Here is a 15,968-nt window from a genome sequence, read left to right as displayed (position 1 = left end):
ACAGGACGCCGTGTCAGTCAAAGAGGAACATGAGCAACTCCAGAACATCCAGAGCGTCATTAAAGAGCTTCCAGATTCACACTTCAAGTCAGTGCTTTCTCCTTTCGCTGATGTTATTACTGATTATCTGATTATCACTGTCCACTACATAACCCAAACCACGAGCTTTACAGCGTGGGTCAGGGTTATTACTCAGTCCACACTCCTAATAAACACTGCTCCTGATTCACTGCCTCAGAACTCTGGAGTACCTGGCCAAGCACCTGTCTCACCTGGCCACTCTCAGCCACCACACCAACATGCACACCCGCAACCTGGCCTTGGTGTGGGCACCAAACCTTCTCCGGTGAGTAATGCACTTGTATGTGTGTGTGTGTGTGTGTGTGTGAAACCACTATAAAATAATAATAATAATAATAATAATAATAATAATAGTAACAACAACAACAATAATAATAGTAATAGTAATAATAATAACAATAGTAATAATAACAATAATAAAAGTAGTAACAACAACAAAAATAGTAATAACAACAACAACAATAATAGCAATAATAATAACAATAGTAGTAATAATAACAACAACAACACTAATAATAATAATAGTTGTTGTTGTTGTTGCAATTTTTATTACTCATTATGATCCATTATATATATATATATATATATATATATATATATATATATATATATATATATATATATGTGTGTGTGTATAGAGGTTCTGCTGTATTATTGTATATCATATATATTATATTTTATATTATATTATATTATATTATATTATTTTATATATAATATAATATAATATAATATACACACATTTTAGACACTATTTAGTTACTGAATTTACTGAAAAAACATATATAATAGAACTTGTAAAATGAGCCATATTCTTTTTTTAAGCTGCATTTTATGTTACATTTAATTCTGATAAGTAAAAATCAGTAAATAAATGAACAGTAAATGGAGTTATGAAATAACTAAAGTTTGGGAGAAGGGCCACGCCCAAACTCCTCCTCTCCATTATTACACACCCTATAAAACGCTCCTTCTCTTCCAGCCCATGCTTGGTTATTGTTTAGCAAGAGGGGGTCTGTCTCTAAGTAAGCATGGTCCGCACTTTGCAATTTGTGTATTAAAATATACACAAGTGTGTGTGTGTGTGTGTGTGTGTGTGTGGAGGATGTGGCTTACTAACACCTGCAATATATGAAGTCTGCTATCCAAAAATCTTAATGTCAACAGAATGAATAGAAGTCAATGTAAAGTCATTTTGGAGCATTTCTATTGGTCCATTCAGCATCAGAATTCTACATTGTACAGAATGACTGTTGGATTCACATATGGAGTGAAAAGTGAAAAGCAGCCGAAAGGGAGATACAAGGTTTTTGCATGACAGTGTATGTATTATGTATAGATTGAACACGCTTGCTGTTGTTTTGAATGCAGGTCTAAGGAGATTGAGGTGTCCTCCTGTAACGGGGATGAGGCGTTTTTGGAGGTGCGTGTGCAGCAGTCGGTGGTGGAGTTTATTCTGAACCACACGGAGCAGATCTTCAACCACGGAGACGCAGCACACAAGCCTAGAGAAGGTCACACATCTACACACCTAACACCTCCTCTCACTACCGTAATATCTCAGAGGTTTAGCAGACTGTCTTACAGGAGCGCTGCACTGTCACCTCCGAAAAGATCCCTAACACATTTACACAGGCTTGGACAAAAGTTTGTGGACACCCCTTCTAATGAATGCATTCGGCTAATTTAAGTTGTACACGTTGCTGCTGACACAGATGTGCAAATGCACACACACACACCCCGCTTGTCTAATCCCTGTAGAGAAGAAGTACTGCCAATAGAATAGGATTCTCTGGAGCAGATTAATGTCATGAACCTATTATTGGCACAATGCTACCTAATAATGCCAGGCGTGGGCTAGAGGGGTATAAAGCCCTCCAGCATTGTTGGGATGGAGCAGTGTTCCTTACAATACTAATGCTAACGCTATTATGGCTGAATGCAATCAAATCCTCACAGCAATAATTCTCCAAATCCCTGGACAGTAGAGACAGTCAGTCCAACAAAAGCAGACTCTTTTTTAATACTCTAATACTCTAAATGAGCAGGTGTCCCAATACTTTTGTCCATATAGTGTAGTGCTCTGTGCATGGATGTCAAAGCCATTGACCATTCCTCCAGAAGGCCTTGTCGTTGTCCATGTGATTCAGCTGCAAGGTGTCAAGTTTTCTTGTAGACAGTCACTGTAGATGTTGAAACTGGTGATCCAGCAGCTCCCAGTTCATGGTAGGCCTGTGCCTTGGTGGTTCTTGGGTTGTTCCTGACCATCCTCTAAGCTAAGGGCGTGACAGTCTGGGTCTTCTTCCAGACCTTTTAAAAGAGGCTCCACTGTAACTACATACAAGAACAATCCAGATCATTCAAGACCTTCGCAGTAAATCAGTGACCGGGGCAGCGCTTTATTGTTGTAGCGCAGAGCGGCCTTTAACACAGCTCACCTGCAGCGATTGTCCCGCTGAAAGAAAAAGGCTCTTGGGGGAGGAGGCCCGAATACAATGAAATGAGAAGCGAAGCCAAAAATATGAAGTGAAAACAATGAGCAGTCCAGCACAAAGCACAAACAGGTAACGGCTGCATGTATGCAATTGTACACAAGCTTACAATCCAACACACTCTGTTTTAAGCCTCAGACTCATCTATTAAATTAACACATGGCAGAGGAACCTAGACAGGAAAGGATTCCCAGTTCCTATACTTTCAGCTGCATGATATGGACAAAAGTATTGGGACGCCTGCTCCTGCTTCTGTTGGATTAGCTGTCTACAGCGCCCAGGCTACTTTCTGCTAGATTGCTGTGCGGATTTGGGCTCAGTTCAAAACCCCACCTGGATGGAGCTCCAACCACCATCATTCCAGAAAACACAGTTCCTCCACTGCTCCACAGCTCCTCAATGCTGGGGGGCTTTATAAATACCCCTCTAGCCTACATCTGGCTGGAATTATTAGGCAGCATGGTGCCAATAATGGATTCATGATGTTGATCTGCTCTAGATAGTCCTATTCTATTGGCAGTATTTCTTCTCTACAGGGACTAGACTCAAGCTATGTGTGTATGAGTGTGCATTTGCAAATCTGCATGCATCTCAAGGCATGCATTAGAATGGGTGTCCACAAACATTTGGACACAGTGCACTGTCCACTGAGCTTTAATCCGTTTATAGACGAGTGGATGGACACTACATAGGCAAGTCTATGCTGACCACTCTTGCTGGGAGAATTGGTAGACTATTAAGTGGGCTGGTTTACTGTCCACAGTCCACATAGTTTAGGGTTAGGGGATAGGGTTGAGGTCAGGACTTTGGGAAGGCCACTTCCAAAAGCCTAATGCCAGCCTGCTTCATCCATTCCACACCACCTCTGATGTGTGTTTGAGGTCATTGTTCTGTTGGGACACCCAACTGTCCATCTAGGTGATGGTTTGAGGTCCTGCTGAAGAATTCAGAGGTAGTCCAGCAGAACAGCCCAGAGCATGAAGCATCACCACGCTTAGTGTTCTGGAGGTTGAATGCCTCAGCCTTACACCCCCAAACATCTTTGTCTCATATGACCAAAAAATGTTCCTCCAGAGGTCTTTTTCTTTCTCCATGTGCTTCAGCTGTATACTTTAGTCCAGCTTGAAGGTGTTGGTTTTGGATTTTGGAGGTGGAGCTTCTTCCTTGGACAGCAGTCTCTCTTAACAGTCCATGGTGAGGTAAAACTGTAGAGCTTGACTGTAGACAGGGACGTTGGTGTTCCAGCGGCTTCCAGTTCATGGCTGGACGGCCTGTGCCTTGGTGGTTCTTGGGATGTTCCTGACCCTCTGAACCAGCTTCTTCTCAGCTGAGGGGGGCAAACTGGCTTTACCTCTCAATAACTTGTTCTTATGTACAGCTGTTTGAACGGATGATCTTGGAATTTGCAGTTGTTGGATCTAAGGGTGTTTTCACACTTGTCCCGACTCTACTCCGCACCCAGGACCAACTCTGGCCTCGTTTTGGGGGAGGGGCTCATTTTGAACAGCACTTTGCACAATAGTAGGGTCTAGGTTCATCCATTTATTGATTTAAATTGATTATTGATACAAATACTCAAGCAGTCTGGAGTCATGGCTTTTCACAGCGCAGGAAACCTGCAAATAAGGAGCCGAGGAGGTTTTTTTTTAGCCATGCAGGCGAAAGCAGTCACGTGACAAAATGAACCAACGAGGCACCGGTAGCGGATAACCCACCCAGAGTCCGCTTGAAGAGACTCCTAGCTGGACTGCTTCTGGGCTCGAAAAGAGCTTTCACACTTGACCTAATCTATAAAAAGACACTAGTGTGAAAAAAAAAAAAACGCCCTAGAAGACACTCCTGACTTTTCCTTTGTACTGTGCGTTGGTCAAGCCGATGATGACCGCTGTCAATCAAGCTCTTTTTATGGGTCACAGAGAAGCTACCAGCTGTAGTCCATCATGATCACTAACAGGAAGTTAAGAGGTCTTGGCTCAGTGAATTAAAAGACATTTTTGAACTTTCAGCACCACTGAATAAATAATCGAAGTGAGTGTACAGATATTTTTGACTCTGTATGTATAATTCTGACCCTGTATTGCTTCAGAAAACCCGAAACATTTTGACTATGTAATAAAACAAATGTTCAAGATGGCTATTACTGTTTTTACCAGTGAAACCTACTGTCCATGTTCAAGGTCAGTGTTGTTCAGCTCTGGTCTTCGAGGCCCGCTGCCCATTTAACATTTGAGTAATGGGCTTATAATCAGCTGATTAGTTGGATCAGGTGTGTTGGGAGCAGGAAAACCACTAAAAGTGCAGGGCAGTGGCCTTTAGGAGCAGGGTGGAGAACGGCATTCTCCACCCGAGTCATACAGTATGCGAAAGCACATACGCAAGTCTACACATAGAGATGACTGAACACCTCCTCAGGCTTTGAGAATAGTATATGATGGCTAGACCTTCACTTAGCACCATGCTAAACTGCCTCTGGTTCTCAGGTTCTCAGTGGTGGACTCTATGAGGTGTTGAATGTATATCTAGGTGTTTGATGTTGTGTGTGTGTGTGTGTTTGTTTGTTTGTAGGTCCAGGTGTAATGTGTATGGAGAAATATGCCACCCTACCTGCAAGTTCTCAGGGTGGGCCAATGAAGCTGATGAGTCTGGAGGAAGCTCAGGCTCGTTCGCTCAGCCCGAACCACCCAGCACGAAGAGAGCGGCAGAGGGAGAACAGCCTGCCGGACACCAGCACAGCCGCCATGTACCACACCGTCATCGACCTCGCCGAGAACAAGTACGGGACGCTGAGATGCCTAACATTCCAGAATTGATCCAGTTGAATTGGGACCTTCTAAAACATTCCCCAAGAATATACACACACCTCCACATCCTCGCACACCCTACAATACACAGCTGAATGCTATTTTGCACTGGTGTAAATTTGTCCGGCGGCACGACTGAGCACACACACACACACACATCCAAACACACCAGTACACTCCACCTTTTTCTGTATATATAACTGGATCTGCAGTGTGACTAATGCTCTCCTATAGTTACTGTTACACCCGACTATATGTACACACACACGTCATCTCACTAATCTCCTTAAAACACACACACACACACACAGTACGTAAATAATTACATACAACAGGTGATCACGGTGGAGGACTATAATCTCCAATAAGAAACACTATATGGACAAAAGTATTGGGACACCTCCACATTTCACCTACAGGAGCTTTAATAGGACGTCCCGTTCTAAACCCATAGGCATTAATATGGAGCTGGTCCTCCTTTGCTCTAAGCTCTAACAGCAGCTCTGCAGTTATCAGAGACTTTTCTGCACTCTGCTCTGAGCTCAGCACTCGGCCCTGACCCCGCTCTGTAGCTTTACGTGGTCTGACAGACACTCGGTGGCTGAGCTGCTCTCTGTGAGCTGTTCCTCCTAAACTCTTCCACTGTTCAATAATAACACCACTCACAGCTGATGGAGGAAGATCTAGGAGGGAGGAAATTTCACCAGCTGACTTGTTGTTGTTGGTGCAGCGGTGTCTCCTATTACATACAGAACCACGCTGGAGTTCAGTGAGCTCTTTAGAACCTCCCGTTCTTTCACTGATGTGTGGAAGAAAGACAGACTGCAGGACTAGAGGTGTCGAAATGCCTGAATTCAATGATTAAGAGGAGTGTCCCAAAACTTTTGTCCATATAATGTAAATACACACTAGGTCTACACTAAAAGGTTGTAGAACACCCAGGTTTTAGAAGGTCCAGCGACCTCAATGGTACAAAGGTTTTTATAACAAATACATTGTCACTGGTTGAGAACGTCCAGTTAATAATGACGTGTTTTTGAACATGTTTGTGTTTGAATGGGAATGACGCACCTCCTTCTGTCTATCTGGCCAACAGAAGGAAATTCTCTGGAAAGTCAAAGAAGTGGAAGGCCATCTTTAGCCTGGGAAGATCTGTCACTGACGCCAAAGGGAAACTGAGTCGCAATGGGAGTGTATTCATGAGAGCACAAAACATCTCAGGTAGAGTATGTGTGTGTGTGTGTGTATGTGTGTGTGGTGCCTTGTCTTAGAACCTGTAGATAATGAATCATTCATTCCTGCTGTTTATCGTGGCATTAGGCAGCATGGTGCCACAGGTCTATTTTTTTGTACTTCAAAGAGTCCTTTTCTATTGGCAATACTTCTTTACTTCAATGTAAATTCTGTATTATTCATAGTGGGTACTGAAAACTTTATATTAAACACAATAAAATGCACAGTAAATACTGTATAATTCCTAGTGAATATTGAATTTTGTATAGTAAATACTATAATATTAATAGTAAATACTCTACAATTCATACTGGATACTGAATTCTTCATAGTACATACTATAAAATCTGTAGTAAGTACTCTATAATTCATAATGGGTACTGAATACTTCATAGTAAATTTATAAAATTCTTAGTAAGTACTCTATCATTCATACTGGAACTGAATTCTTCATAATAAATAACATAAAAATAACTGTAGATACTCTACAATTCATAGTGGGTACTGAATACTTCATAGTAAATACTATACATTTCACAGTAAGTATAATTCATATTGAATACTTCATAGTAAATACTTTAAAATTCATAGTAATTCATAGCAAGTACTGAATACTTAATAGTAAATACTATAAAATTCATTGTAGATATATAATTCATACTTCATACATAATTAAAATTTTCATAGTAAATCCTACAATAGTCATAGTAATTCATAGTGGATACTGAAAATTCATAAGAGAGGCTGAATAATTCTTTGGGTTTACACAGGCCAGAACAATGAAGAAATCATGATAATACTGTACATAATGTATATCTATCCTAAACATATAGAAATCATGATAATACTGTACATAATGTATAGCCATCCTAAACATACAGAAATCATGATAATACTGTACATAATTCATATCTATCCTAAACATACAGAAATCATGATAATACTGTACATAATGTATATCTGTCCTAAACATATAGAAATCATGATAATACTGTACATAATGTATATCTATCCTAAACATACAGAAATCATGATAATACTGTACATAATGTATATCTGTCCTAAACATATAGAAATCATGATAATACTGTACATAATGTATATCTGTCCTAAACATATAGAAATCATGATAATACTGTACATAAATACATGTATCTATCCTAAATATTTAGTCTTGGTGTGAACGCATTCCCCTGCTTCTTTTCTGCTGGATGAAAAAGGAGACACAGTCAATCCAGTACATTTTAAAATAAAACCATCAGTAAAGCTGAACTCTACCTGACCTGTGCTTTTTTGTGATTGGTTTAAATTCTGCGCCTATTTAAATTTAATCAGTCATGGTGATTCTGCAAGCAGCGACAAACTGTCACGGCATTCTGGGAGCAGATTAGATGCACTGTGACGGTGGAGAGCTGGAAATACTGCACTTGTGTTTTAGGGGAATAACTGCTGGTGGCATTTGGGCCTTTTGTCCCTGATCATTTCTGACACTGCGTGTGTTTGTGTGTCATGATGACAGCGGTGTAGTCTACATGAAGCACTGTAGGAAGATCGCATAGATCCGTAGATACATACTGGATACTGAACAATTCACAGTAGTCACTATATATTCTAATAACTCATAATGGATATGGAATGAATAGTGCATACTGAGTTATCAGGTAGTACATACTAAATATCTGATTCATAGTAAATATTAGTATATCGTAATAATTCATAGCATATCATAGCAGATACTGAACAATTTATAGTAGATACTGAATAATCTACAACAGATATTGAATAATTCATAGTGGATACTAAATAATTCATACTAGATATTGAATAATTCATAGTGGATACTGAATAATTCATAGTGGATACTGAATAATCCATAATAGATACTGAATAATTCATCGTGGATACTGAATAATTCATAGTGGATACTAAATAATTCATACTAGATATTGAATAATGCATAGTGGATACTGATTAATTAATAGTAGGTATGAGAATAATTCACAGTGGTTACTGAACAATTCATACTGGTTACTGAACAGTCCATACTAGATATTGAATAATCCATAATAGATACTGAATAATTCATAGTGGATACTGAATAATTCATAGTGGATATTGAATAATTAATAGTGAATACTGAATAATTCCTAGTAGATACTAAATAATTCATAGTGGATACTGAATAATTCATAGAAGATATTGAATAATTAATAGTGGATACTAAATAATTCATAGTGGATACTGAATAATTCATAGAGGATATTGAATAATTAATAGTGGATACTAAATAATTCATAGTGGATACTGATTAAATCTTAGTAGGTACAAGAATAATTCACAGGGGTTACTGAATAATTCATACTGGTTACTGAATAGTCCATACAAGATATTGAATAATTCATAGTGGATACAGATTAGATGCACTGTGACGGTGGAGAGCTGGAAATACTGCTTTAGGGGAATAACTGCTGGTGGCATTTGGGCCTTTTGTCCCTGATTATTACTGACACTGCGTGTGTTTCTGTGCCGTCTTGACAGCAGTGTAGTCTACAAGGCTACATGAAGCACTGTAGGAAGATCCAAAAATCCCTGATTGGCCAAACCAACCTTATTAAAAATCTGTTCTGTGGCCCAGGTGTGTTCTCCCTCTCTGAAAGGGAGACAGACAGACAAATAAGCAGAGGCAGAGAAACGAATGAAGCAGTAGGAAGCGTGTGAGAAGCAGAGGGGAGCGGCAGCGTAGAGCAGATATGAATCATCTTCAGCCTAAACAAAAATTCAGGGGGGAAAAATCTCAATGTGGTGGGAATTTGTGGGCTCTGTGAGTCAGAGTGCTGAGAGACTTTCCATTACTGAAATGGACTTGTAGTGCGTTTTCTGTTAATGGTCTCTGAAAACTGTAATAAGATGTGCGGTCACACATCATTACTGAATGCAGAATGTGTAATTTGACACGGTGTTAAGCAGATGTGTTTTTGAAACGTAAAATGGTATTTATTTTTTTGCCTCCACAGAAAAGACTGGGATTCGGCCATCGAAGAGCATGGACTCCCTCTGCTCTCAGCCAACAGGTGGGGCTACAGAGCTGCAAACCAGCCCGGCTCTTTCCGTGCCGGGTGTCAGACAGATGAGGACAGAGCACTGGAGTGTGTATTTAACCTGCTGTGCTAAATACAGACTCCATTATGCATCTGTTGAAATATTTGCATGTGCATACGTTACTGAAAAAGCACTGTACTCACAATGCTCTGACGTTTATCTAACATCCATGTGTGACTGTAGGTAGATCCCCATTGTTGTCCCTCGTGTCCCATGTGAGAAGCCTTTTTATTTATATATTACAGCTATCTACTGACCATCCCTTTTAAATAGGAGCTACCTATACTAAATTATTTATAATAGATACTGAATAATCCATTAATTAATTCATTATAAATAATAAACATTTTATAGTAGATACCAATTTGTAGTAGTAATTGAATAATTAATTAAATACAAAAGAATCATAGTAGATAATAATTTACTGAATTTACTGAGATACTGAATAATATAAAGTAGATACTAATAATTAATAGTGGATACACAATAATTCATAGTAGATACTATATTATTAAATTGTTCAGATACTGAATAATTCATAGCAGATGCTGAATAATTCATATTAGATATTGAATAATTCATAGTAGATACTAAATAATTAATAGTACACTGTGAATAATTCATAGTGGATACTGAATAATTCATAGTAGATACTAAATAATTAATAGTACACTGAATAATTCATAGTACACTGTGAATAATTCATAGTGGATACTTAATAATTCATAGTGGATACTGAATAATTTATAGTAGTATACTAGATACTAAATAATTGATTAATAAATTATAGATAATGAAACATTTATAGTAGACACCAATTTGTAGTAGTAATTAAATAATTAATAGTACATATTCAATCATTTCTAGCATATGCTAAAAATTCCAAAGTGGATACTGAATAATTCATAGTAGATTCTAAATAATTCATTGTAGATACTGAATAATCTAGTGATTAATTGTAGATAATGAACAATTCATAGACACCAGTTCAGTGTATAGTGTATAGTGTATACTCGATTGTTTCTAGCAAATACTAAAAATATCATGGTAGATAATAAATGTATTAATATAAAGTAAATACTGAATCATTTTTAGTAAATACTAAATAATTTATAATAGATACTGAATAATCTGTAGTATATACTGAATATTTTTTACTATATACTTAATAATATAAAGTAGATACTGAATAATTCCTAGAAGATACTGAATTAAATTAATAATTAAGTATTTTTCATAATTAATAAAAATTAGTTACTAATTTGTAGTAGTAACCTAATCATAATGAATCATGAATCATTTATAGCAGATACTGAATAATTCATTAATTTAAAGTAAGTACTAAATACTTCATATGAAATACTCATTTATTTATTTTGAATATTTTAAATAAACACTATAATTGAATAAATCAAAGGCACCAAGATTTTGAGAGTGTGTAACACAGACCTGCACAGAACTTCAGTGACTCCTCTCAGTCTATATGGTAATAAGCCCTGTAACGATTATTCAATTAAAATCGATTTCTCTGATTTAAAATGTCACTGAATAAACGTCACCTTCTCAGTGAGGCTGCACTCATTAGCTGAGCGTTTACATAAAGCCCCCCATTCCAGAAAAGTCTGGAGACACACATTTAAATGCATGTGGTCCATATACAGCCCTCTAATGAAGCAGACACCACGTCACCCTCCCAGCACTGGAAGCTCCTATTGTGGTAAAAGCAGCTGATCTCCTGTGAGCTCGCTGAAGAAGTGCATGGCCTGCAGCCCCCCTGAAGTACTGATCATATCGAGCAGGTGTTTGATGAGAACTACTGGTGGCTATAAATGAATTATTATTATTTAATTATTGTTTTTAACAGCTTTCTGTCTATTACATATCTATTAAATGCAAATGAAATCATATATTGTATTAATTTCAACCCAAAACCCAACCCTAAACCTGACCTTCGCCCTTCAGAGCATCTATAGACCGCCATCCAACTACACAGTGACCATCACTCACTACTCATTTGCTAAAACACTGATCAGCCATAACATTAGCACCACCTGCCAAATATAGTTTAGGTTCCCCTTTGTGCTGTGCTGTCACAACTGACCATCTGACCATTTGAGGCATGGTCTCCACATGACCTCTGAAGGTGTCCTGTAGGATCTGGATGCATTAAGACATTACAGCAGATCCTTTAAGTTCTGTAAGGTGTGAGGTGGGCGGGGCCTCCATAAGGATCAATGAGCCTTAGGTGCCTATGATTCTGTCGCCGGTTCACCGGTTCACGGTTGTCCTTCCTCGCAGCACTTTTGGCAGGTACTGACCACTGCATACTGGGAGAGAACACCCCACAACACCTCACTGATGACATCACCTCACTGATGTTCTGGAGATGTTCTGACCCAGTCAGCGTCTAGAACCTCACAGTTTGGTTCTTGTCAACTCCAACTCGTCACCTTCCAGAACTGACCGTTCACTTGCTGCCTAATATGTAGATTTACCCCTCGACAGACAGGAGCCTCTGTAGATGCAGATACTCAGATACTGCTTTTTCAGTGGTTCTAATGTTATGGCTGATTGTCATGATATCTCAGCTGACTTAACGAATCTGTTTTGCTTCCTGTCAGATGAAGACAAATCTGCCTCAGCCGGTGGAGCAAACGGATTCATCGCCCCCGTGGTGAAATCCCGGACCCTAGGTTCGGACATCAACTACGACTCCAATGAGCAGGATCCAAAGTGGGAATTTGACCTGCGGAAGGCCAGCGAGGTCATCGGGGGCAGCCCCGGCATTAAAAGACGAGGGGCTCCCAATACCTCATCATCATCCTCATCATCTCCTCCTTCTTCTTCCCCCTCTTCATCTTCTCCCCTGCAGAGAGCTCTTCCCGAGCAACTCAAGGTGTTCAAGGGCGACGACCTGGGGGCATGCCAGCCCACCTCTCCGAAAAACCGCCGGATGCTGTATTCTGGCTCCGCCCACAACGGTTCCTCCAGGCCGTCGTTTCCAGGCAGCCTTTTCCCTCTGGAGTCGTCGCCGCGGCACCAGCGCAAGGCCCTGAACATCTCCGAGCCGTTTGCGGTCTCCGTGCCCCTGCGCGTTTCCGCCGTCATCAGTTCCAACAGCACCCCCTGCAGGGTGGCAGGGAAAGAGCGGGACCGTTCTCTGGGAGAACGCTCTTTTCTGAAACCTCGAGAGGCTGGACCACCGGAGCCCCACCGCAGCGAGAGCCTGGGAAGCGTTGGCTTCAGAGAGTTGGTCCCCAGCGGAGCGGGAAGTTTCGGCTTCCGAGACAGGGACAGAGCACTGGGGGGGAGCGCAGGCAGCATTGGGTACAGAGAGTACCCGCTCAGCGACAGCAGTGGAAGCAGTGGATACAGTATCTATAGCAACAGCAGCTCTGTCCCCATGGAGAAGGAGGAGAGTCAAACAGTGGAGAGGGGCACCAGGGAGGTCCCCCCTGACAAAGTGGCAGAGAGTAAGATGAGTGTGTGTGTGTGCCAGAGTGTGTGTGTGTGTGTGTGTGATTGCGCATGCAGATGTGCACTCTGGCTCAACTGCTAATCCTAAATTTACCGATAATGTGTTTACAACACTTACTCCTATTCCAGAATTGATTTCTCTGACTGTAATAAGCTTCACGCAAGCCTTCTGGGGACAACAATCTCCAGTAAACAGCATTTGTTGTTTTGAAGATTAGGAAAACATTTGTTGGAAGCATTTGTGCAAAACATACAGTCAACAATCACAGTATTCCAGCAGCCCCGAACAAATCTGCATGCCCGCATCGATCTGCTGAGGACGCCAGCCTCTTTTTCTGATGATGAACTTGTCGTCCCTCTCTGTCTACTGTTTCAGGCAAGGAGACCGAGGTGAAAGAACTGCTTGCGAGCGTGGAAGTGCCTGGCAGTTTGATGTCATCTCAGCCTAAAGCTACAGGGACTCATGAAATGTCTCAATCCTCTGGGAAAGAACTGGACACCGCGGCGGTGCAGCTCACCGAGCCCAAAAAGCTCCAACAATTGGTAAGAGCTGCAACAAGGGCATCGCACTAATGCAGACAGTGGGCCCGCTTCTATTCTATTGTCTTAAATTCACTGGGGTAGTGCCATGGAGGTCCCGAATTGTACCTATTCTATTCTAATCTATTCTGTTCATTATTCTGAGCTGCACACGGCCCCGGCCTATTAAATCTGTCGGCAAGCATTCTTTTTAAGATCGCTGGTGGCCAGTTCGGGTCTCTGTAGAATATATACGTGGCCCATTCTAGACTTAGGGGTACATTTCAAGTGTGAAGGTTGGACTCTGTTATCCATAAACCATTTAACCCCTTAAGCGGCCTATGTCCCGCCTAGTACATTTATATTTATATTGAAGGCGTTTAGCAAGAGGCTCTTCTCCAGAGCAGCAACACTTACAGCTAGTTTGTAGAGACTAGGAACCATAAAGACCCCTGTAAGCTTAGACTCTACTAAATACAGGAGTCAGTCTGGAGACCATGATACTCGGGACTACACTACACCCAAGTACTTCTCTTGGAAGAGTTGGGTCTTCACTCTGGGTTTGAAGACTGCCGTTCGGACACCCTGGGGAAGTTTGTTCCACCACTTCGGTGCCAGGACAGAAAAAATGACCAGAGAATAGCCCCCAAAAGTCTTAACTCCATGTGCTAACCTCAAACTAGCCACACGGCCAATGGCAATTCTAGTCTGTTGGGGCTCTAGACACATCTTCACCATTATTTATTTACATTTGAATTGATAGGGAAGATGGAATAGTTCCAATACATCTACATTTACAGCATTTATCTGACGCTCTTATCCAGAGCAACTTACAAGGTAACTCGTATTACAGAGGAGGGCCAATGTAGGGTTAGGAGTCTTGCCCAAGGACTCTTATTGGTGTAGCGCAGCATAGTCACCCAGACCGGGAATCAAACCCCAGTCTCCCACATGGTGTAGCAGCTCACTGGCAGGTAGTGGTGTTATCCGTTGCGCCACACCAACCATATACGCATGTGTTGGAGTCTGCACTGGCTACATGCTATTTTTACATAATGAGAATATGCAGTACAGTACATATACAGTACATATACAGTACAACACATATAGCACAGTCACTTACACCAACACACCTTAGTCCACAAATTTCCTTTCATCTAATTTTTAGAACTGGACACAGAAGACGCTCCGCTATCTAGGCTAACTAATGCTAAACGTCAGAGCAAATAAAGGCAATCATGTGATGCTAATGAAAGCTACCTTATGCAACTGTCTCTCCCCATGAGAGGGGGGTTATTTTAGCATAGTGTACATTACAATTCTCCTAAACCACTACAATTCCCAGAATACCATGCAAATCCAAGCACTAGGTTTCGGGTGCACTTGTGAAATCTCCTACTGTCATCGACAACTTTGCACATTGCCGCTGCTCTAGTGTTAAATCTTTCCGCCCTCGGGGGCCCCTCACTGTCCTGTGGCTCCAAGCAGTTGCCTGCCTTGCCTGGTGGCAACGGTGCCTCTGCACATGGCTCGTTGAAAAATGGGAATTTATGTTAATGAATATATTGTTTATTTATCCTCAACATTTTATAAAAAATAATGTGAGTATGGCATATCTCACTGCCTTCCACACACACACACACACACACACAAATATATATATATATATATATATATATATATATATATATATATATATATATATTTTTTTTTTTTTTTTTTTTTAATTACTGAATTTACATATTCTACAGAAAATAGATATGCTTTATACTTTATGTTATAAATTAATGTAAATTATTTCACATAAGTGAAATGTTTAAATCAGGGGCTGAAGACAGTCAGTAATGTGTGGGTTGGGAGTCATTCAGTTAATATTTTGTGTACAAATTGTGCTTAACATGTACATCAAACATTAATAATAATGAGACATTTATATAATCAGTTATTTTATATTATATATTATTATAAAATGTATTTTTATTTTATTATTATTTAAAACTGATTCAATAAAGAACCCCATAAGGTTTATCTGGGAGACATGAAATGTACCCCCAAGCAGAGCCGCACTTGCTGGAAGGGCCAGAGTCAGGGGTCTGAATCTGATGACCTGGGCAGCAGCTACAGGAAGCCTGTGAAGAGAGAACGCAGCAGAGGAGGAGGAGCTGAACATGGCTGAACCTGGATCAGTTACAGGGGCCTGATGGTGTGCATAGTCAAAAGCCGATCTGCACCAAGAGCCCTTCCAGCTTCAAGTGCGGCTCAGCCC

General features: G+C 40.4%; 1 protein-coding gene across 1 annotated transcript in view; it reads left to right on the top strand.

Moving 5' to 3' along the window:
• arhgap31 (Rho GTPase activating protein 31) overlaps positions 1-15,968 on the top strand; it is a 47,951-nt gene that overhangs the window by 27,652 nt on the left and 4,331 nt on the right. The window contains exons 4-11 of the mRNA XM_072692584.1: positions 5-87; positions 239-346; positions 1,453-1,595; positions 5,139-5,346; positions 6,471-6,595; positions 9,622-9,678; positions 12,328-13,179; positions 13,560-13,726. Of these exons, the coding sequence (XP_072548685.1) occupies positions 5-87; positions 239-346; positions 1,453-1,595; positions 5,139-5,346; positions 6,471-6,595; positions 9,622-9,678; positions 12,328-13,179; positions 13,560-13,726 (1,743 nt within the window). The remainder of the gene's footprint in view (positions 1-4; positions 88-238; positions 347-1,452; positions 1,596-5,138; positions 5,347-6,470; positions 6,596-9,621; positions 9,679-12,327; positions 13,180-13,559; positions 13,727-15,968) is intronic.

The sequence above is a fragment of the Salminus brasiliensis genome, chromosome 1 (genome assembly GCF_030463535.1).
Source record: "Salminus brasiliensis chromosome 1, fSalBra1.hap2, whole genome shotgun sequence".
Classification (NCBI taxonomy): domain Eukaryota; kingdom Metazoa; phylum Chordata; class Actinopteri; order Characiformes; family Bryconidae; genus Salminus; species Salminus brasiliensis.
This window is presented reverse-complemented; position numbering and strand designations above follow the sequence as displayed.